Source organism: Anneissia japonica, unplaced genomic scaffold, assembly GCF_011630105.1.
Source record: "Anneissia japonica isolate Jap-2015-1 unplaced genomic scaffold, ASM1163010v1 scaffold1203_len951721_cov167, whole genome shotgun sequence".
Taxonomy (NCBI): domain Eukaryota; kingdom Metazoa; phylum Echinodermata; class Crinoidea; order Comatulida; family Comatulidae; genus Anneissia; species Anneissia japonica.
Genome location: NW_022722325.1, coordinates 430,465 through 454,699, shown reverse-complemented (window position 1 = coordinate 454,699; position 24,235 = coordinate 430,465). Strand labels below are relative to the sequence as shown.

Below are 24,235 nucleotides of genomic sequence, written 5' to 3'. Positions count from 1 at the left end.
GCATCCGACCAAGCGAGTGAATCGATGGCCTACAGCATTTAGTCTTTCAGCATTAACACATCTTGTCAGTAACAGAGTACAGGGCAAAGAATTTCTTAAATAAAATAACAGGTTAAGTAATATGGAGGGTAAAAAAATCAGACAGGTGTTAGATTAGAAATGTACCATTAAGTTCACTCATAGGATAAGTGATGGTTTGATGATACATACATTGGACTTCTAGTGCACCAAGATTAAGTATATCTCCAGGCGCTCTTTTAATGATGGATGCTAGTACATCAGGGCCACTCACATCAGGGTCAAAGTTATAATAGTTCACCGCCTTTTGGATTTAAGCTGTTGGTTCCATTTGTAATATCGCCCCTGTGCATGTTAAAGAACGCAGTGCACTCCTCAAGAGTGGAGTTGAATAGCTTAGTGGTTAAGATGCTAGCTTTCTAATCCCAGGGTCCTGGGTTTAATTCCTGTGACATCAGAACTTCTCATGATTAAAAACGACTCCAGTAATCCCTAAGCTTCGTAAAGAGACTTCGCTGATAAAAACATCACCTTATTTAATTTATTTAAGAGACCCTCTGAATATCAGCCGACATTCTAGAATACGCTGGAAGGGTCATGATATGGTTAAAAAAAAAAAAAAAGAATAGAGTAGGGATTGTTTCTCAGTGCACTTACCAATTCATCTCCAGAAAATTGTAGAGCAATTGATTATCTTGGATAATTTATATCACATCAACCCCAATTTTTATTATATTAGAGGTATTGTAGTGTAGACACGTATGGCCGTTCCGTGACAAAACAACGTAACTTCAAATTTTCACTTTTGGAGAAAAATAGAGATAAAGTTTACATGTTCGCAACTTTGCAATAAATTGTTGTACCCTTTTGAAATTTTGCAGGATTGTATATCTATAGACATGGTGATTTAAATTTAAAATTTTAATTACTACCGTTTGTTTATTGCAAAGCTATAGCGATAATTACACGTTGTTTTGCCTCGGAAACATGTCAGACGCGGTATTATTGCAAGTGCGACATATTTTTGGAATTTATCAAGTTTGGGCAATCATATGCATTACCTACAGCTTGTTCATACATTGCTGTTAAGATTATTGATATAACATCACTAATAACCATTTGGTTTTGCGTTGCCAAACTCCAACAGCTCATAACAGTTTGTGATTACCATTCCGAGGCAAAACAACGTATCTTCATCATAGATACGTTGTTTTGCCACGTAACCTTGTAGTTAGGTTGATTTTAAGTTCTGTGTTTAAATATTGGTGGTGCTATCTCTGAAACAACTCATTATTGAGACCTGAAATTTTAGTTCAGATGTGTTATTATATATTCCCAAATGATATTATCTCAAAATCGACAAAAATGTCAGTTATTTTGTTTTGCCTCGGGACGGCCGCATAATCCTATGCAAAAAGAATATAGTTTTATAATTATCTACTAGACAACTGGCCAACAAAGAATTGTGTTTGATATGGTATTTTTACATTTTTTGAAATCATGTATGACCATCTTGTTGTTTCTATGCTTAAGTTATGTCTCTTCTGCACATTTCTTTATGTCATTTTGAATGTATCAAGCATGCTATCTCTCCAGGTTACCATCTGAGTTTAATGTCCTTTCCTTTGTTGATGTCAAAAATTTTATAGGTTTAATAATAAAAAAAAAGATAATTTAATATAAGTGTTTATTATCGATTGTACTAGCCTACATTTTCTATATTATGCATTTAATGTCAACCTGAAAATGGCACAGGCTAGAAAAAAATCTAGCCATGAACGTACATCCAGCAAGTCTGTAGATAAGGTTGATTGTATTGTATGTAATTTATGAATGTGCTTAAATGTTAGATGGGAACATGATTGAAATGATAACCTTGAAACATATACTCCATCATGATAATGAAGATGTTGTTGATACCAATTCTACTCTTGCATTCTTCTAAAAAGCCTCAATGCCCTTGACAACAACAGAAAGGGAAAATGGTACACACACAAAAGAAATCAAGAACAAGAATTCCATTACTGCATCCTAATCTATTAACATAAAAATAAATTGAAAAAAATAACAACAAAAAAAATGAATTAAAAACATGCTCCAAATAGGTATGGTAATGCAATAAAATAAAGACACTGAATTACCTTGAATAGCTCAGGTTTAAAAGAATTGGGCTTCCAAACAACAGCAATCACATTACCCCCATATACGTCATGGAAAAACAGAGCAATCTCTCCGTACATCTCCTATGAAATAAATAAATTGAAATAATGTCATGATAAAATTACACCTGTTGCACAACTTACCTTTTTCAGATACAAAATGATGTCCTTTCCTTGGTAAACGTGGGAGCCTTGGAATTTAAATCTGCGGTCAAGGTTCAAAATGAGTCTTGCTTGTGTTCTTGAGCAAAGAACTTTACTATTGATCTCTTTCATTATAAAGTATAAATGGGTACCTACATAGAGTATGGGGAGTGGGGTGGGGAGATAAACAAGGTCTTTGTGTGGGAGGCGTGGCTAACCCTTCACAGAATTTCTCTGCCTAAACGCCAAATAAAAAGATATGGGAACTCTGATCTGTGATTTAAAGGTATCGACTCTTATATTTTTCCCCCTGGTAAAGAAAAAAAATGAGCTTTTATTAATCATAAATGAGATTATTGTAAAGGATGATAAATGTTGTACATCCATTGTAAAAACATGCATGCAAAGGGCAGCCTGAATTGATGGGCTGGGTTGCTGCTAATAAGAATAAGACTCTACTTGTATTCCTGTGATCAATTTACCCATTCTTTCATCCTTGGTGCCACTGTATCTCTTTAATGTGCTTTTATTTAAAGATGTATCGTCGATTATGAGTAAAAAAAAAACCACTGAAAACAAAAATTCAATATTTAAATTGCTTAATTTATGTTTTTGAATTGAAAATTAGAATGACAAAGAAAATATTGCTCACCACTCTTTGATTTTTGACAACAATTTGTTTTAAAAAATTTAATTTTTGTAAGTGAATTTTTTTTTTCATATATCACTATAATTGGTATATCTTTGATTTTATAATAAAAATTAAATTAGTAATTATATTACTATGTATTTGTTGTGTGATTGTGTGCACTTTGAAGGCTAATTTCTCAAATATTGTACTTTACAGAGTTGTATGTTTGAATTTCTGAAACTTCATAACAAACTTTCGGATTTAAATGATTCTTTTACTATTTTATAATCTCTCATTGTATTCCTTAACCCTGTATTAATAACTAAAAATGTGACTGCTTTGGCTTGACTTTGCCACATATATGAACACTGTTTCTATCATTTATCTATTTGTTTATATGTTCCCAGGGCTACATAGCAAGTTTAGTTTAAAATCTTCTCGGCTTATTTCAAAGTATTTATGTACAATAGAAGCGGTTTCGGCTTTGACTCCTAACTTTGAGGTCAGAGGTTCGAAACTTAAGCTGTGCAAGTCGCTCGTGTCCTTGGGCAAGGAACTTATCTACATTTGTCTCTCTCTCTACCCAGGAGTATAAATGGGCACATGGTAGGATGTGGCATTGAATGTACTAGTTTCGTGCGCTAGTACAAGCGCACGACTAGATATACACCCCAGGGAGCAGAGAAGGTTGTGCTTCGTGCTAGTTTGCCATTGTACGTTATCCAGTGATCAGGAGTTATAACGATCAGTGCCTTTGATCATTCATTTTGGAATTGGCGCTATATAAGTAATTGGCATTATTATAAGTATTACTCACATTTAGCTCTTGAAGATAGTAAGCTGTAGGGTCAAAGTCAACAACGGGCATTGGAGGATTTTTTGGTAGAAACTTTGGCTTCGGTGCTGGATCTGACTTTGACTTTACCTTGTCGATACACTGATGTCTTCTGGGAAGTTGTTCAAGCTTCAGGTGAATCAACACGTCATACGAATCCATTGGTGGCCGAAAAATTTGCTGAAAAGATATGGAAATCTAACTGTTTAGATACAAAATTTTTAAAAAGACCTATAGGCTTTTGAGCGACTATATAATTATTTATGAATTGCTCTTAAAATATCTAAGGCTGGGTTCTAAACTCCTGATTCATCTATATCCATATTTTACCAATTAAATTCTGTAACACACTATACAAAATATTAGTACACTTGTTTCAATGCAGCAAATACTATGTATAAACAATAAAAATATTTATAAACTATGTGTATGATTTGATATACCTTAAAACCTCAAATAGGACCCTTGAATGGGCTTCATTTCGAGATAGGCATCTTTCAAAGATATGCTTCTTTTCAAGATTACTTTTTCAAAATGACGGGGCTTCTTTTCAAAATGAATACTGTAAATTCTCCATAACATTTTCCAACTATGCAATTTGAAATTCTGATAAATATTTTTTTTTTAATTTTAACCATGCTAGCACAATAAAATAATATTGACACTGACACTCTACATCAAAGATAACATCCGTATGAGTACAAATACATTACAGTACGAATGCAGCCCATAATATCTTGATTAGCCCACGGGCGTCATTTCGAGAAATTAGAAGACAATAAGAAATTAGCCTACTAAAGACGTAGACCATTAAAAGTGCACCTGAATGGAATAGGTAACCTTTCTTTCAAATTATATGCAGGTCCTTTCTTATATGCCCTGCTATCCTCAGCCTAGTTACTATACTATAGTATCATATTAATAAAAAAATATACACACACAGGGCAACAGTGTATCATACATCTAGTGAGTGTTGTAAAGTCTTAAGCGCCTTTCACAGCTATTCAGGTTCCAGTTCAGGCTCCGTTTTCATTTCTGGTTCCTCGTCCAGTTATTGTTGACGTCACGCGTTAAAAGGAACTTGCGTCGCGAGTTGTGTCGTATTGTTTATGTTTTGAAAATCCTCTATTAATTACATTTTTTCGTACTATTATTCATAAGTTACTTTAATTTTTAGTATCATATTCTATATAAGTAGAATTTATTATAGTTCAAAATACAAAGCAGCTTATATTAAGCCTATGATTTATGTGCAGGGTACGTTAAAGCCTAGGTCTACCGATGGCAAGTTCGTTGACCTCTGCCTTAGTAACCTACATAAACAGTCTAGATTTTGGTTCCTTCCATGATTTGGACAAATAATATAAATACCTGATGCGATACATAATGGTTGACTACAGTGTGTGAAGAATTCTGATTGGTCAGAAGTCTTTAGGTTTTAAATACGGTCGAAAAAAATCGCTCCAGGATCGACTCGATACCGGATTGAAGCAGATGTGAATAGAATACGTCTTCAGCGTTATAAGAATAGAAGTCAGATTTCTTAACCGGCACTGGAACTGGAAACGGAACCTGAACCTGAATAGATGTGAAAGGAGCTTTAAGCTCTGTCAAGCTTATCAAATTTTCTTTGAAAAAAAACTGTGGTATGGCCATATATAGCCATCATATGCCCATATATAATCATGATGTGATGTCATCATGACCATATTTAGGAATGTCACATGTTTTTGTTAAATCAAATTTAATAGTCTGGACAGGGCTTTAATCAGTATTTTTACCATATAATCTGCAGGATTTGATACACTCATCATCAGCCTCTCCAAAATGCTCAACGATTCTTTGGCTAACAGAATAAGTCTGTGTAAAATCTACAAAAAAAAATAAGAAAAAATTATAAATAAAAATAAAAGTGCAAAAAAAAAACACATCAGAATGCATGTGTAATTTGTTAAGCATTAAATATGCAAATTACAATTTAAATTTTTAAGAAAGGCAAATCACAACATGAAAATGATCATAATATTAAAGTCAACAATGAAAAAATGTATTTTGCATTTCGGCTGACAAAATACACTTGTTTATGTTAATGCGATGACAAGGATCGTATGCAAGAAAATCCAGATTTTTAAGCATGCAAATGTTGATCGCAGGATTTTCCTAACCCATACTGAATTTAGTGCACTTGCATTCATCCAGTAAAATCTTTAAAGAACATTTATGTGAAAATATTTCCGCAATAATTGGCCATACAGCACACTATGTGAGATTTTGTTATATGTCGCACCATTAAATGATTCCAACTTGCAATATTTCTACATGAAAGAACGAGTGGGGGAAAGCAGAAAAATATATTAAAAAAAAAAAAAAAACAGAGGCTGAGTCAGCGACATTTGTGATGTGAATGATTTATTCAATATTCATAATTAAACATCATAAATATTCATAGATATAACCTTGACAGCCTGTTGCACTTCTTCCTAAATGTAGATTGTAAGTGTTAATACTGTTACTGAAGTTATACTTACTTAGCGCCTTATTTAGTCGGCAGATCGCCTAAAGGTATTTATGTATGACTTATTTAAATCAAAATAGCACAAAAATTCATTACAGATATCAGAGATGAGGTTAAAAGTTAATGTATTACATGCCATCCATGAGTTTTACTGACTATAGTTAATTGGTGTTCATTGGGTTATTATTTTACTGTGTTTGTGTGTAACTATGTAAATCTAACAAAAAATTTAATTGCTTGCTGTTATTTTCATTAAACTATTAGCCTTCAAGTGAATAAATCAACCAAATGGAATGTATTGACCAAATCAAAACATGGCCCTAAACGAAAAAGTAGAAAAGGGAACTGGAACAAAAGATAAACAAGAAGTAAGTTCGTCAAGAAACAATATATACATAGGAATGGTCAGGAAACTAACTATGATAAATTTACCCAACTAGGTGTGACTGCACCGAATACTAATTACATCCCCCAAATACTTGTAAAAATTAAATATGCAAATTCACAAACATAATAAAAAAAAGAGTGAAACTGATTTGAAAATTTATAAAAGAAGAGTTTTAATATTTGTTATTTGTTGTTTAAAATATTGCTAGTATCTTCCTGGGACTGAACCCATAAACACAAGAGAAATGGCAGGCACTTGTCCATATTACCACACTGTACAATAATATCTGATATAATCTATGCATAGGTCTTCTTGATAAGTAAGTTTGTTTAGCGATGGGTCAGCAGAGATGATCTTTCATACACAGTACTTAAAAAACAGGCCTCCCTAATAGATTACAATAATGGGCCGTTTGTTTGGATGACAACGGTCAAGAATATAGTCGGTTGACGTCACAGCTACAGTACTAATAACGGTCGGTGATAACCGTACTTATACTAGCACCATTTAGTTACAGTTTAGTTCAAACCCATTAAACCCTTGCTTTAGTATGGACATGTTAACACACCTGAAAACAAATTCTGTTCTTTATGTACATTTATACAAATTATCTATAAAAAACTACACTGCTGAAATAACTCTATTCGTCATAAGTGCCATCTTTTGATTATACGGCTGGCTATGAAGAAACATGATAGATTTCGTGACAACTTAAATGGACGATATCAAAGAGTAGGTTTTTTCTTGCAGACACATTTTGCCAGAGGCATATTTCATTGGTAGTTATTAAAAAGAAATGATTGCAGCAACGTTGTAGGTTCATGTTGTGAGGAACACAACACATTGAAGACAGAGAAAGGTAAAAAATTAATAATAGAGTAAAAAACACTTAGAATGCTGAACAATTGTTTTAAAAAAAAAGGAACATCAAAAATTCAATAGATCACATAAGAAATATACACATATAATAATTATAATAACAATATTTATAATGTTATAATAGTAGATTTACATTTCTATAGCACAAAGGTATCTACAAGCTGGGAGAAAATAATAAGTTGTTAATTGAAGCCATGGTCAATACATTTTTCCACACCAAACCAGCAGTTAGGAAAATGTTCTTGTCACTGACAAGAAATTCATCGAAATGTACCCTGGCCAGCCCCAGTAGAAAACATTGATAAATTAGTGTTGTGATGTACAGTACACTGTTGTTATGTTTGTTCAGAAATATAACGATAAATTACCATTATATGTTGGGGGAAAAAAAACACAATCTACATATTATATCACTACAAGGACTAAACTAAGATGCAGGATCATCCCAAAATCCCGACGAAAATCTTCCATAGTAGCCACAGGTTTCTCCAAGACTTTCCTTTCCAGAGAATTACATTTCACGGCAAAAATTAATGATATTATGCTGGAGACATGACACCGATTCGGTACTAAGTAGACACGTCATGGCAGTTAGACAATTCAATGAAATTCCTTAAGCCTAGAAGATCTCACAGTTTGTTAATATTATGTTCAAGCTGCTTATGGATGGGGCATTGATTGTAGATTTCTCTCGTTTGTGGAGTGCTGATTCCTTTGTCGCCATGAGGACCCTGGACAATGGATGCTGGATTATCTGTACGAGGTGTATTTAATACTTTTGCCATTGAACTAAATATCTGACTTGGGTTCATTCACAAATTGTGTACGACAATTCATTTATAGTTAGCTGTCACAGAACTAAATGTTTGAAATTGAGTGTATTCTCAAATTGTGTACAACATTTTATGTTTTTGTCATTGAACTTACTATTTGACTTGGGTAAGTTTAAAAACTGTGTATAAAAACGTTTTATATATACTTGGTAAAGATATTAAAGATTTCCCAACAAGAAATACACAATGCCATATAAAAAATAAAACAAATATCAAGAAAATTAACACTAATATAATGCAAAATGTTGTACATTATCAAACAACTAGAGTAAAATTAAAGAGGACAGGCCTGTGAATTAGCAGATATACAAAGCAGAGATAATAAACATAAAGCTAATTATTGCTGAAGATAATAGCAAGGAGTATAGAATTGCAAGAAGTTTGACCGCTCTGATTTTGTATGCACAGAATGAAAGTGGGACACCCTATAAGAATTCAAAGAGTTTGAAACTTGCCTTTTGAAGGACGCCCTCTAGTTTGTGGTAGTACATTTGAAATAGTATTACGTTCCAACAAAACCCCAAGAGTTGGACCGCTTGCAGTTTTATACTCTTTGATAATAGGTGGGCTGCATACAAAGCGTTTTTAATTTATTTTCATGGGCCGCAACAAATTGCCGTTGAGCTGCATGTGGGCCATGGGCCGCACTTTGCCCACCTGTGGATTAAAAGTCAAATACCCCAACCACCAAGTCGAAGCTCAGCTCCATCATCTTCACAACTAATGGTTAGATTCCAAATAATTTTAGTTACCTCAATAATGCGAAAAAATTCTAAAATCTTACTGAAACCGCAAAAGCAAAATTCCATTACCTGTACTGAAGGCGACGTCGTGGTCCACACAGATCCTTCTCTATCCCAGGCTGTTGCTAGAAACAACACTGGTAGATGTGTTCGATTGTTGGAGAAATAATTTCTTATAGCCTCATAATCTGTAACTACATAAAAATAATAAATAATATTTATTTAAAACACAGTCATGAAAGACTGAATATAGTGGAGTGAAATAAAAAATATAGGCTGCCATTTGTAGTAAAAACAGCTATTTTAGGTATGTTTTTCAGAAGCTCTGAACATAAAACCTGTGATAAAACCACTCTACTGTTTATTAGAAAAGGTTGTCATCTCATTACTGTGTAAAATATCAGGGATACAGTAACCCATGTCTTAACCTGAGAGCATTAGTGAAATGATCTATACTGCTACAATGTTTTTCATTAAATACTGTCAACCAGTAGCAATTACTTTGTAAATACAGGGGGAAAATTGGATGTTCAATGAAAAAAACCTCATATAAGGCCCAAGCCCGTATGCTATATATTTTTGTATGTCATACCATAAAGTTATAAATTGTATAGCTGCATGGCCAGACTCAAGAGTTTAATCAGATTTGAAGAAGTAGTTCAGATAACGAAGTCAACACACCCAGACAAAATCTGATAAAAAATTGTGAATTGATTACGACAAACAAAAGCCTGAAAGTGTATACTTAAGCTCTGTCTAGATTGTCAAATTTTCATGTGTCCATATACAGTCATGATGTGCCTATATATGGACATGATGTGTTGTCATCCTGACCATATTTAGGCATGTCACATGTGTTTGTCACATCAAATTTGATAGTCTGGCCAGGGCTTTAGCTTCTGGCTTTCATTTCAGTTTGAGGAAAAGCAAACTGTCCAAATATTCTTTAACAAAAAAACACTGTTGATATGCACATATATAGTCATGATGTGCCCATATATGGGTCATGATGTGATGTCATTATGACCATATTTAGGCATGACATGTTTTTTTTATCAAATAAAATTTGATAGTTTGGAGATGCTTTAATTGCGACACTACTTTGTTCTCTGCATATGTACAGTACTAATGTTTGTGTATGTATGATTAGAGAAAGCTAATCATTAACTGGGTGATATTTACAATTTCTTTTACTAGACCAGGCTATAACTGAGATAGGTGCCACTTGGAGAGGTAGAAATTCTCATATGGTTTTTCTAGACCAGTTTTTTATGGGGAATCAGAATATGTGAGGTAAAAGGGGTGTAACCTCGTCGCTGCCTGCAGGCCGAAATTTCCCATTCAAATCTAAATAATTACTATGGACAGAGACACATTTTAATACAGCTTTCTAAATGACTTTACAAAGGCCAAATTCGATGACAGTAGATAGTTGTTGAGATTTTCATCGAGAGATGCCTTCTTCATGATTAAAACAAGTCTCTGGAGGAAAAACATCTTTGATATTATGTTGTTTGTTTTGTTGATGTTGTTCTAAAACCCAAAAACGAAAAACTTGGGAAACATATTTTTAAATTTTTAAAAACTCCGCGGGAAAAGTGGCATAACCACACCTTTTCCTTTTCCCCCCCACCCAGAAAAATCAGTTGTACAACATATTAAGAATTTGTTTTCCATTTGGAGCCTGGCTTTAAAGAATCAATAGCAACTTTGAGGTAATAAACCATAAATTACAATATTTTTAAGACATGTTGCAGATCCAATAAGCAAGGACATGCTTAATTTTGAGATACTCTAGCAACACAATTAATTAAAATAAATAAAAAATTATCCACTTTTATGGAATACAATTCTGGGCCTACTGACCATTTGTTGCTAAAACATATAATGTGGTATTGAAGCATCTGAAGTTCTGAATTGAAGGGTATGTAATGAATTTCAGAAGCAAATGGGTGCTCAGTGATCTTAAACAAAAGGGATCCTAAGTGGTTCTGAATCAGAGGGATGCCCAGGGTTCCAAGCAACAGAGGGAGTCTTGAAGCAAAAGGTGCTGCAGGGGTTCCTGAAGGGTGCTGAAGATGTTTTACAAAAACAGGGATGCTTCAACATTGTTTTTAACTATTTCTGTTTAACAATATAATTTGAATTATACAAAAAGATATCCATAATGAAAAAGAAATACAGAATAGGTGAGTTGGATCGAGTTCAAGCGGTTAAGGCAGGGGTGGCGCAAACGACAGCCATAATGTCAGCTCTAGTTTGATCTGGTGGTGGAACAAATCTTCTCGGGTAAGGACTAATAACCCATAGGCCCAGTGTATACAATTTGGCTTGTTTGCACAAAAGAACCCAATACATTTTTTGAGATGAGTAGGGGGATTACCCCGGTTATTTATCAATACAGCCCCTGTTGTGGACAGACAGAAGTAGCTGATACTATTTTACCGGGTAGCTCAGACATGAAGAGACACTTAGGGGAGCAGAAAGTTACTGTAAGACAGAGTCCACACCTAAAGCACTTTCAGACTGTTTCTGTATAAAGCGCTATATATAAATCTAACTACATTAAATCAATCAATGGATATACTGTATAAGGCAGATAATACAGCTGTGATGTTATGTGCATAGATGTCCCAATGCGCATAGATGTCTCTATGCGCATATAACTATAATTATATAACATAACACATTATATATTACTATATTAAACAAAATTCATGTAAGAAATACACATACCAGTAATGCAAGCGAGAAACTTACACACATAAGAAAAATACACATGAATGGCAAATACAAATACTGCCTAAAAATTTCTATAATTTAACTCTTAGTAACTTACCAGTCAGCTCGTCGTTGAAATTTACGATTAATGGCGAACTGTTCCAATCATGGTCGCTTAGCAGTTTCAAAAAGCGGTGAAACCCTACCATCGGTAAGCTGGCAAGAACAAAGAAAACAAATTTGGTGATAGTATTAATCTAACTTGATATGAAAAATGGCTAGTTCACTCACTGCTGATGAACAGTTCTATGCCAAAGCCTACAAAAAAAAAAACCTCACAAATTATATTACAATTTAATAAATTATTTATTGAATATGTAAGGTGCGATCTACAAATTTTCTCCAACTTTTTTAGAAAAACAATATTTTACAAACACGTCTAGGAAAGCGATCATCAAATTATCATGCCTGATGAATATTAAAGCTAAGCGATTATTTTAGACACGCATCCCATACGGGGTTGTGCCTTTTAATGTTTTTGTCATTGTTTGTATTGTTATCGATGACGAACAGGTCGGTGTTGTTAAACCAGGCCCGGTTGATACTGTACAAGTTTTACTTTGATAGGAATTAAATGAACCAAGACTCTGTACAAAAATTAAACACTGCACATGTATTGTCGATTGGTCCGTCGGTACCGAAGTACCAATAATCAATTCATTTTTACAAATTAAAATAAAGATTGCTTTCATTTTAAATTATTAATTATATATTGTATTTAAAGATGATTAAACAAACATGATTACAGTTTAAATGCCTAGACTTGAAATTCAAGGGTAGCCTATCAGTAATAAATAAACCAAGGATACATGCCTGTTTGTACTTGACCTTTGAATAGCAGATATCAAGGGACACTTTAATTTAAAAAAAACTACTTTGTTTGTATTATACTAATGAAAATCTGATGATATATTTTATGCTCAAATGTTGTGCCCCTAACCATTAAACCTGCGAAGGAAGAGCATTTTTTTAATTTATTATGATATACACAGAAAAGTAGGTGGAAAGTTTGTGTGGAGGTGTGTGAATTATATAGTGATAAATAGATACTGCACAAATTATGGTGAATATGAAAACCTGAAGATGAAGATTAAAAATTGATGTGGGTTGAATTTCCTGTTTGTGAACTCATTATAAACTTGATTGTTTTGATATCATGGCAAGATCATTATTTTGGGCACTTCAGAAAACCAGGACTGGCATGGAAAAGTCTGAGAAGGCACACCATTGCCAGCAATTCTTTGGAGCAATTAATTTAGAATGGTTATGGGCATATTCATTTTGTAATGGACCCACGGCAGCTGCAGTGCAGTGTCATTCAACTTAACTACAACATTAACATATACATATGGATACAAACATTGTCCTTAACCCGCCTAACTCTCAATATGAGGGTTAATCGTGGAGCCAAACACAGACTCCAATTAAAAGAGGATGCTGGCCAGGTTTGAATCGGGGTCTTCAGAAAAAGAAGCAGAAACAATACCTCTCAGCCAACTGCTCAACTCCAAACTGCTGAGCATGCTGAGATCATCTATCACATTAATAACAAGGTGGTACAAGGGAGGGGGGGAGGAGGTTCTAAGAAAACATTGCCTATTGTTGGTATATCCAGGCAACTATTCACAAAAATAACTAAGCCACCCACCCTAATTTAGGAAGAAGAGCTAATAATGCAACAAAATACAAACCTTTATCTGTCTTTTAAATGCTAGAATCTTAAACAAAATCTTTGAGCATGTTCATTCTTATTTTATATAAGATAAGACATTTTGTACCAGCTTCTGCTCTGTTGACAGTATACAAATCAAATAGTCAAACCTCACTTAACTTTTTTTAATCAAATATGGTGTTGCACATACCCTAGACTTCCAGATAAATTATTCCGAATGCAAAAGAAAGCGATTCGTGCAATTGCATGGGCAAGAAAAATTAATTCAATGATTAACACTTGCCTAAATATAAAATACTTAACAAAAAGACAAACTTTAATTTGGCTACTTTATGTATAATTTAAATAATAATTTAATCCCACGTTTTAACTCTTCAAAAAAAAAATTTAAAAAAATATTATTAAACAACCATAATTATTAAACAAGATTAAGTGCAATATTTCACCAAAACAAAGACGTTTTAGTTTTACCAGTTTTACAATTTCATGTACAGGACAACTCCGGAACAGCCTTTTTATTGACTAAAAAGAAACACTCCAGCAAATTTTAAAACTAAATTTAAGGAACATCTTTTAGCGTATTGTTTGAAGGTTTGCATGGCGAAGTAAATAATATATATAATGCTTGCGGTACACCACGTAGATAGTTCTGAAAAGAACTGCTGTATTGGTTGAGAATATCTCGACATTTCATTGATATGTTTCAATCGTCTTTACATTGTAGCGTCTTACTCAAAATAATTTTACACAAGACTATTTTTTTCTCACAATTTTGATATTTTAAATTTTATTTGTAATTAAGTGTACTGTAGTTTAAGATTTTAATTGATTCAATATTTTTAAACACTACATGCTAATCCTGCAAAAGTTTTATAGTGCCTCTTTTTCTTCAGCAATATTTTACTATTTTAATCGTCTTGATAAATTATGTTTCAAATGTTTTGTTGTTGAATAAATGAATTGAACTGAATTGAATTTTTTTTCTCACTGTTGTATCAAGATCTTCGACTACTGCTTATTCTTACCTTGGAACACGATAAGGTGATGGGGACAAGTAAAGGTAAGCCACCAGCAGCTCAACAGCTTCTTCTGAGATGTGATTAGACAACAGGTGAGCAGAAGTCCATCTTTTACAAAGTCTCACTGTTGCACTAAAAGTGCTATGTTGCTGCTGAAGACTATAACAACAGGTTAAAAACATGTACAGCAATTAGTCAAAACAGCTGAAAATTTTCCTTCCAAAGATAAGAAAGTTAATAAATAAAAGGTATATAAATTAAAAACAGAAAAGATTGAATTAAAAAAAGTAGAGAAATACCTCAAATAATTTGAACAAAATAAAAAAATAAACTATAGACAGACACATCAAAAGCCATTATGTACTGAAATGTAGATGCAGTAAAGTTCAATTGGAAAAAGGCAACTTTCGTAATTTCTTGACGAAGTGCTAACCAAACATGACAGAAAAGAGCACATCAGACAAAACAAAACCCAACAATAATTATTAAACTCCAAATGAATTAACTTCTGAAAAAGTAATATCAGAAGAAATGGTGAAAGATCAACAAAAATAGTTTAACGATCTTGCTCGAGCATCAGATCTAAATTACGACCTCTGAAGTTAAAGCCCAAATTCCAATGGCTACACCCCATACTTCCACAGTAATATGTCTATATATATTTTTCAAAAGAAATTAGAAAATCCAAAAATAACCAAGAGAATAAGAAATTAAAGAAGAAAGTATGTGGACATGCTTCAATTAAAAAAAACAACAGCATAAGAAGGTAAATTTGAATTTGTCGTAGAAAAAGAATATAATTTGAGGAATCGTTGTAGCCCATATCTTCACTTATATCTTACACTCCTATTATTAGCTTTCCTTTATACGATGCCTTAAGACTCAAGTAAAATGTTGTTGCTAATGTCTGCACCTGATGGGACATTACAAGAAGCCTCCGGCAGCCTATATTATACACGTTAAGTAAAATAAATGAGGTGAATGAATCATGTGTGTAGGAAAGTGATTTTGTTCAGTTTTATGTGGTAACTATTTATTGAAGTTCACTCACAAATGGTTTTTTTTTTTCTCCTCTGAAGATTCTCTGTTTTTATCCTACTTGCCTGGGGATAGTGAACTGATTTAGTCGGCAGTGGAGTTGAACAGCTTTAGTGGTTAAAATGCTTGCCTTCTAATCCCAGGGTCCTTGGTTCAAATTCTGTCCACAGCCCCCCCATCGGTGAGTGTTGGCCCCAATGGGGAGAAAAATCACAATTCGTCGGGGAGAAAAAAAAATTATATGTATTTTCTACATATTAGTAGACTCTAAAATTGATTAAATAAAGCTTTGAAAGCCCTAAATTGTTAACATTTTCGGGGGCTTCACCCCCCGACCGCTTTGAAAACCTTTTAATCGAAGATCGACCACGCCCACATTGCTTTTTTTTGGGAAATCTGACCCCTTGTCTGGGACCTCGACCCCCCCGTCGGGAAAATAATAGCGCCACCCCTGCCTGTCTACCACAAACATTTTCTTGTTCTTTATATTCTCTGGACATCGTAATCAATAAATCTGTTTCCATCTATACTACAATTTAATAGTGTGAGGCTTTTTCATGAGCTGTTCATTCTTTGTTACTTACCCAAGCTGTTCATTTCTTTGTACTTACCCATTCAAAGCACTGGTAAATCTTGGTAGATGAATAATTTGTTTCTCTAATTCTTGTGACTTCAAATTGTCACGTTGCATTAACAGACCGGAAGCATCGGACACCTCCTTTAATAGATGTACCTCACGACGATGGGCAACAACAAGTCGAAAAACGTAGTCATCCTAGTAGAAAAAGTTTAAAGAATGGGTTTGAATTCATGGCAAGTTAGAGATGCAAAAAAAGGTGAAGTGGCTCTAAAGACATCCTCTTTTCTCCTTGTTCTTTTTTTTTTTTTATGTTACATTTTACTGTTTGTCAGTAGTCACTTTAGATCATTACTTTACAGTGGTATGTTCTATATTTTCATCAAAATAAAAAGTTCTTTTATCCAATGACAAGTAGGCTTGCTCATTACAGAACAGAGTGATGTTCTACTTTGCTTCTCTCCACCCAGGAGTATTGTGGGTATCTGGTAGGAATAAATGCCAAAATGCGCTGATGTAGCTGCTGCAACATTATGGAATACTCTCCCAAGGAGCTTGAGTTTGTGTTCCATAGGCACTTAATCCAATGATAATGTGAAGCTCTTAGAGGCCTAATAACAATATGTGCTATGTAAGTCCATCATTATTATTATTATTATTATTATTATTATTATTACTATTATTATTATTATTATTATTATTATTATTATTTCTTAATATTTATTATTATTATTATTATTATTATTAATATTATTATTATTATAAGTTTCAGTAGTGTGATGTTCACCTTATTTCACAGGGATGAGACAAATATTAAAGTTGGTCATAAATCTGGGCTGGAATCTTGGGATGTCAAGTAATAAATTATTTTGCAGAGAAGAAATATTGAGATGGAATTAAGAAAGACAAGCTGAATGAGATGTAACGATAAATTATTATATGAATGCAAAGGAATCTCTATGTAGAGCAAATAGGAATACACAGAAAACCTCTGAAGTAATCATGTTAACATGAAGATTAAGCATGTCAATTACAGAAAATTTAAACAGGATTTAAGAGGAATACTTTTAAATTTAGGCTATTTTCATGTATTAGGTATCCAAAACAACACTATAATTGTGGCAAAGTCAAGCCAAACCAGTCACTACTCGCAAAGAAATAAATTTTCAGTTATTAATAAAGGGTCAACAAGTAAAATAAAAGTTATAAAATGGTAAAAGAATCATTTAAGTCTGACATTTCCTTATGAAGTTTATATAAAAATACAGCTGTTAAAGAACAGTATATGAAAAATCTGCCTTCGAAGTTATGATTTAGGGCATTTCTCAGGGAGACAATATCATCAAATCATAAAAAAAATGTTGTTTTAACATTCAATATAGGGAAAATAACAAAATAGCATGAAGTACTATCAGTGTTCCTGATGATGACATAATTAATGTCGAAATATTGAATCCCAACACGATGACGTGCATTTCAATACTTGGAGTATGTATTATATTAATTTTTTTAGCTTTATTTTATTAGTTTAATATAGTGTGTTTAAATAAATTAAGTTCATAATCCATATTTATTGTTCTTATGAAGTATTTTTTTTTGCATTACTTTTTAAAAATATTTGAGTTGTTTTTTAAACTTGTTTTTTTGTATTGTGGAATTTTTTCTTATGTATTGGTCACTGATCTTTTTCCATTCCGGTTGGAAATAAACACCAAATAGGTGCAAGTTTTCTTCACTTTCAATTATCCTTGTACACCTGGAATGTGTCCGTGGGTTTTTTTTTCCCCTTTTTGCTACACTTTTTGCTATTTTTGTTTTTTGTTTTGTATCTTTGTATAAATTTAAGTTTTTTTTTATTGAATCCATTGTATTTTTGCTTTATTTTAATATACCTAATTTTACCTAATAAATGAAATAAAATATATCTACTGTATTTAAAATCTCTAGACATTATAGTGGCCTCGAGACATTTACGCTACTTCAACAAATGATTTTGTTAACAAACAAAGGGGGGGGGGGGTGCCCTCATGGCATTTTCTCTACAGTCCAAAGAGCAAAATGTTGTGCAGGATGAAGATGGCCATAGATCGTGATGATGCATATTCAATGCTGTCGTAATATTTTATACAGCAATCTATTTATGGAATTTCTGTCCCAGAAGCCATTGTCTGTTTTCAGGGTGGGTTGTTACCCCAGGTTACTACAAGATGTATTTATCTTTCATCAGATTACACCCTAGGCTATTAAAAAAAAAACATTTATGTACACCATCATTTGATGTTTTTCTGGGTAAGAAGACCCCTACGGCTACTAATATGAGGGGGTTTTTATACACTATTTATATAAATACACACATAAGTTACAAATAAATAACCTGTCTATTTATGTTACAATCACATTTATGCTTTAGTTTACTAAGAAAACATCTCTAGAGACACTACTATCAGATATTTTACCTAGCGGTTTTTTACACAAGAAGGCGTGTGTCCACTGGTAATGTGAAGTTAGATATGCAACTTTCTAAAGAATTTTTTTTTTTTACCTTGAGAACATCAATGTGCGTGGCTGTGGGGTAGGTTGTCAGTTGGAATTGCTTGTGTAGCGACTCAGCCACTTTAACGTGAAATGCCGCTTTAATACGACGAACCGCCTCAACCTCATCCGGCCATCGTCCACTTCCCTCAAACTGAATTAACACTGCATCAAGAAGAAGAACGTTAATTTATTGGTCTATCCATAATGATATGATTCTGAAGCCCTCTAAAATGAGCATTAATTTCATTTGCAATCCTAATTCTGTGTGTCAAGTTTTTAATTATTTTATATGATTTATATAAAGCACATATCCAATTATGGAAGAACTGCTGAAGGTGTCTTTTTTCCTGGTCAATGGGTGCAGTATCAACAATACTGCACCCATAAACAATATGCAACCTCCTCTGCGTGTAATCAGCATTACTAATTTCATTCCTAATAATACAAAGCCTGCCAGGTACCCATTTATATTCTTGTGTGAAGAAAGGTAAATGCAAATAAAGTGTCTTGCCCATGGACACAGGCAGTGTGAGAAGCATCGGTCTTGAACCCTCAACCTTCTGATTGAAATCCCAACACCCTACACACTACACCACATGCTTCTACTGAAAGCAAAGTGGACCTGAAATACAGGTGGTTAAAGACTGTAATAATAAACAAATTCTTGAGTGGCATATTCCTGTAAATGACATAATCAGCAGGGCCAGTAAGAATACCATAGCGGATCCCCACATTGACAGATGATAAGCCAAGGTTGTCAAACTGAAAATATATACATTTGCCAATTCAAACCAAGTTACTGAGATTGCAAATTTATCTAAAGGAACAATTTTAGGCCCTCATAAACCAAAAAATATCTTCCATTAACTTAACCCCACCAGGGATTTTATTCTTGGACCCTGAATGAGGATCAAGGCGGCTGCTTGGCTTGGACCCTCTCGAACTTTTTGGATCCTATGTCGGCATATTTCTGGAGACAACACTAGTTCAAAGCTCCTTCTGTAGTCTTAATTGAAAAATATAAGTAATGTTTTCGATTAGTTTTTAGCTAAAACCTTTAAATTTGTATTTTACATGTTGTAAAACATTTTTTAATACCACAAGATGTCTGTTTGTAATGTTTCCTTTTTAAACAATTGGAATACATTTTTTTTCTTAACTCATCTAAATCTAAATAATTAATCATCTTGTGCATCACAACATTAGTATTTTTTCAATACAATTAAAAGTGTATTGTTATCACCATCATCATATTCATATATAAATTTCAACAATGTTTTTTGAGGATTTAATAAGCCAAAGGCAATTGTATAAATGGAAATTGAAAAATACTTATTTGTGATACGTATATATTTGATGATGAAAAAAGATGTTCTTTGAATTCTTTGAATATACTACTATTGAAAAAGATGGATAATCTAGTCAAGAAAACAGACAATGGCTGTTCTTCAATGAAAGATCTTATACTAATTGTTTCTACAAACTTTAACACATAAATTATAATCCACTACAGTTTTTTTCTGTTTAAAAAAAACTGAAATCTGACAGTGGCGGATTCAAGGGGGCACAGCTGGCCTTCCACCACCCCACACCCCACTAAAATAATCAAAATTAAAAAAAATAATTGCAGAAAAAAAGCAAATTGCATTCAAATTTAAGTTTGAGGGTGCCATTTTAGGCCATTTTTCATCTCTAAAAGTTTCTCACTATAACCCCCCTCTATTACAAATTCTTCGATCTGCCACTGACTGGGCTAGGAAGCCAGTACAGTTTACATTCAACAATTACGTTATAGAGGAAAAAAGTAAATTAAAAAGATTATATAACTTGATTCATTTTATTATATGTTGTTTGTATTATTATTTAAAAAAACATAAGAGGGTGAATGAAAGTGGGTTATCACATGAAGAAATTAATAGATAATATGGTGAAGTTTTAAAGCCAGGCTTTAGAGAGGAAAAACTGATGTTGTACATTTAATTTTTTCTATTACGAAAAGGTGTTTGACCAAAAAGAAAAACATGGCTTTCAAAAAAATAAAATTGAGACTTGCCTATGGGTATGGTTTACACAAGGGTAAAAAATGCAGAATACGGTTTTAAAAAAAAATCGTTGACAGTAGTGGATTATGAATTTAAATAGAGAATAAATTTATGGAAAAAAAACTAATAGCTGAAGCTGAACATACAGAACAATAATTTACACAATATAAATAGGTCCTTGACAGCAGCTGTAGTTGATCTGAAGCCGCAATCGCACTGGACTTAAAAAAAGGGAAGATTTTACCGAGATTGTGGGTAACATTTCCAATGGGTAAAACTTACTCGGTCAGTTTAACTGTTTCCTAGGCTGTTCGTACTGGACTAATTATGGTAAAATTAGTGCCAAAAACTCGAGTGCGATTTCGGCTTTAGCTGTCAAAGAGGGGGTTTGGATATTATGCTGGTCATTTTTTTTAACTGGCAGTGGGCCAATCAGTGACATAAGCCATGCGTGAGGCTGGGTGTTTGTGCTATTTAATTTTATTCATGGTAGTTCGATTGAGGAGACATGAACGAACAGTCACCAGATAGATCATCATGAGGCATTTTTAGTGCACGCTTTAGTGAAATAAGACCTACAAAAGACCTACTGTAAAGGTATTTTCTATAGTTGCCAATACGGCATTTAATGCGTGAGATAGTTTTGGTCTTTAAGCGAAAGGCCTTGAATGCATCAATTTCACGTTCAATGCGTGACACATCGACTTGATAGGTTTGTTATAATCGTTCAACTAGGAACCTCAAAAGTAGTTCATTTTGTAACGATGTGACAATAAAGGTTTCTTGTACCTTGTAGAAATAGACCTCAGGGCAGAGGAGGTTATTATAATGTGTAAGATTGATGCTGTGTCCAAAGAAACATGGTAACTTAAGTGCACACCCACTGACTTATCATTTAGGTTTAAAAGCCAATGTACTGATTATTACCTACAACATGATGAAAAGCTGCCTTAGGGGCTGAGTATGTGTTTCATAGGTGTTCAACACATGATCGGGGTTATAAATGCTAAACGCGTCTGAGGCCTTGGCCAGATGCGCTATAATAGACTGATATAATATTATTACATAACAAACCGTAAATCTTCTTTTAAGCACCACACTCGAATAAACGAAGCTCTAAGTGCCACATCAGTCATGATTTGTGTTATAAGCTCTTGGATAAGTGTTGTGTACATTGTATTTGAGATAAACATCACAGTGCTTAACGACGAGTAGATACCTAACATGTTTTGATGTTTCATATAATTGGGATAGAATTGAATAACCAATTTGTCATGGATCAAATAATCCTATACACAATACACGGTACCACTTTAGAACTACAATAATTTGTAATAAGTACCGTTCTGAAATAAGCACTGCATTGTTCTTGAATTAAAGCACTGAACTGAAGCTCTCAGAAAAGTGCAGCGATGCTTATTGGAAAATTTTCGGTAATATAACATTACTAGATCATTAAACACAGTATATCAAAGTAGATCATTAAGCTGGATTTTAACTATGGAACCAGTGTTTGAAATTCAAATATTTTAAATACCAAGAGACAGTTTTGTTGAGAAGTAAGGTCATATATAAACAAAAAGAATATTATTATGAAGTACAAATTGGTTTAACAATCAAGAAAATTGAATGGTAAATCATTTGTGTACATTATGGTCCATGTGCATGTTAAAGAACGCACAACACTTCTCGGAAAAGAGTATGGGATTGTCTCCCGGTGTTTTGCGTAATCGCCGCCAAAAGGACCCCACTGGAAATAAGAATTATTCTAGATTTTCGTGGGTTCTCTTCAGTGTACTGTATCCACCAAAAAAAATCCATCCATTTTCTGCACCATTTAACAGACTATTAAATAATACAGTTCCTATTCTTTTGCATAGACCCTTAAATTAACTGGAATTTAAGGGTCTATTCTTTTGCATAGACCCTTAAATTAACTGGAATTTTTTGAATTTTATATTTTAATGAATTTTGTAGAAAGAGTCTGTAAACCAGTGAAAAAATATTTGGTATCTGTGCTTTATTGGCATTTAACAGCTCATTTGAGGCTTGCCATCCGACAACCAGTATACTGACGCTAATTGTTAAACCGAGTATTTAGCATATGTGGCAGTATTGTATACTTTAGTAAAGAGAAGCCTTAATAATTTCACTTATAACTTTAGCAATAGTAAGTCGATTCCAGTAAATGACCTATCATTTTAAAGTATTGTTTTGTGTGGATTTTGTTTGGAGAGTCACTTATTTTTTTGTTTTTTTGTTTTTTTAATTTTTGACAATCCTTGGCCACTGGGATGGTAAGCCTAAATTGATCTCTTTGAGCTAATCAACGTTTGAATTGAACTTTTTTTAAAGAAAATTTAAACAATTTTTAGATTTTATAACAGCATTTCTTCAAGTAGCAGGAATATACAAATTTACAACAAAATAACATTACTAGTTACAAGGTTTTCAATTTTTATTATGTTTGTAATCTTTATGTTCATCCGAAAATAAAATCTGAATTTGAATTAACATCTCGACGAGATTTGATTGACAGATAAACCAACTAATCAACGAGCGTCATTTAGTCACGTGATCAAAATCTTTTTCTCGGACATTTTAATTTCCTTAGATAGCTGGTTGTCAATGCGAAACCTAGGCCTAGATGTATATGCTTGGTTGTTATAAACCCAGATTTACACGAGCGACTTGGCCTTTGCCGACAACGAGGTTGACTGAATGCGGCTTTACCTTCTTCCTTTGGGAAGAGGCTTTTACAACAATTTCTCCGCCTGTTCCATGAAATAGATTAACACTATGAATATATGATTCATTTGCATACAGCCTACCCTGAATTCTCTTTCTTAAAGAAGGCTGATAGCAAAGAAAATGTTCGCCAACTCGGTAAGTCGCTAGCCGCCATTGTCTAAGGTTTTTGTGACTTTGTGGGCAGGGCTTCACATCCTTGTCGACATGTCAATTTGTGAATAAGAATTAAAAAGTCAATTTTTATTTTTTGGTCACTGGGATGGCAAGCCTAATTTGATCTCTTTGAGCTAATCAACGTTTGAATTGGACTTTTTTTTTATAGAAAATTTGAACAATTTTTAGATTTTATAACAGCATTTCTTCAAGTAGCAGGAATATACAAATTTACAACAAAATAACACTACTAGTTACAAATTGCTTAAACAATCATGATAATTAACCCCGTACCTATACTGCCCTCCCATGGCAAAAGGGCATAACTGACATTTGCTGTTTTGGAGATATTAAGCAAAACGTGTAATTTAGAATGTAGGACATAAACCACCCAAGACATAAACCACCCAGGACATAAACCACCCAGGACATAAACCACCCAATTGGAATATACCATTGTTAAAGTGGGTGGGCAACAGGGTGAACAATTTATCTATTTTATCTAGCTTTACAATAGGACTT

At 33.4% G+C, this 24,235-nt stretch overlaps 1 protein-coding gene across 1 annotated transcript in view; it reads right to left on the bottom strand.

The window, feature by feature from the left end:
* Positions 1-24,235, bottom strand: part of LOC117111831 (nucleolar protein 6-like) — a 65,259-nt gene that overhangs the window by 23,526 nt on the left and 17,498 nt on the right. The window contains exons 16-23 of the mRNA XM_033254830.1: positions 18,775-18,929; positions 16,267-16,430; positions 14,624-14,776; positions 11,985-12,082; positions 9,215-9,339; positions 5,569-5,658; positions 3,770-3,967; positions 2,160-2,261 (exon numbers count right to left, since the gene is read on the bottom strand). Of these exons, the coding sequence (XP_033110721.1) occupies positions 2,160-2,261; positions 3,770-3,967; positions 5,569-5,658; positions 9,215-9,339; positions 11,985-12,082; positions 14,624-14,776; positions 16,267-16,430; positions 18,775-18,929 (1,085 nt within the window). The remainder of the gene's footprint in view (positions 1-2,159; positions 2,262-3,769; positions 3,968-5,568; positions 5,659-9,214; positions 9,340-11,984; positions 12,083-14,623; positions 14,777-16,266; positions 16,431-18,774; positions 18,930-24,235) is intronic.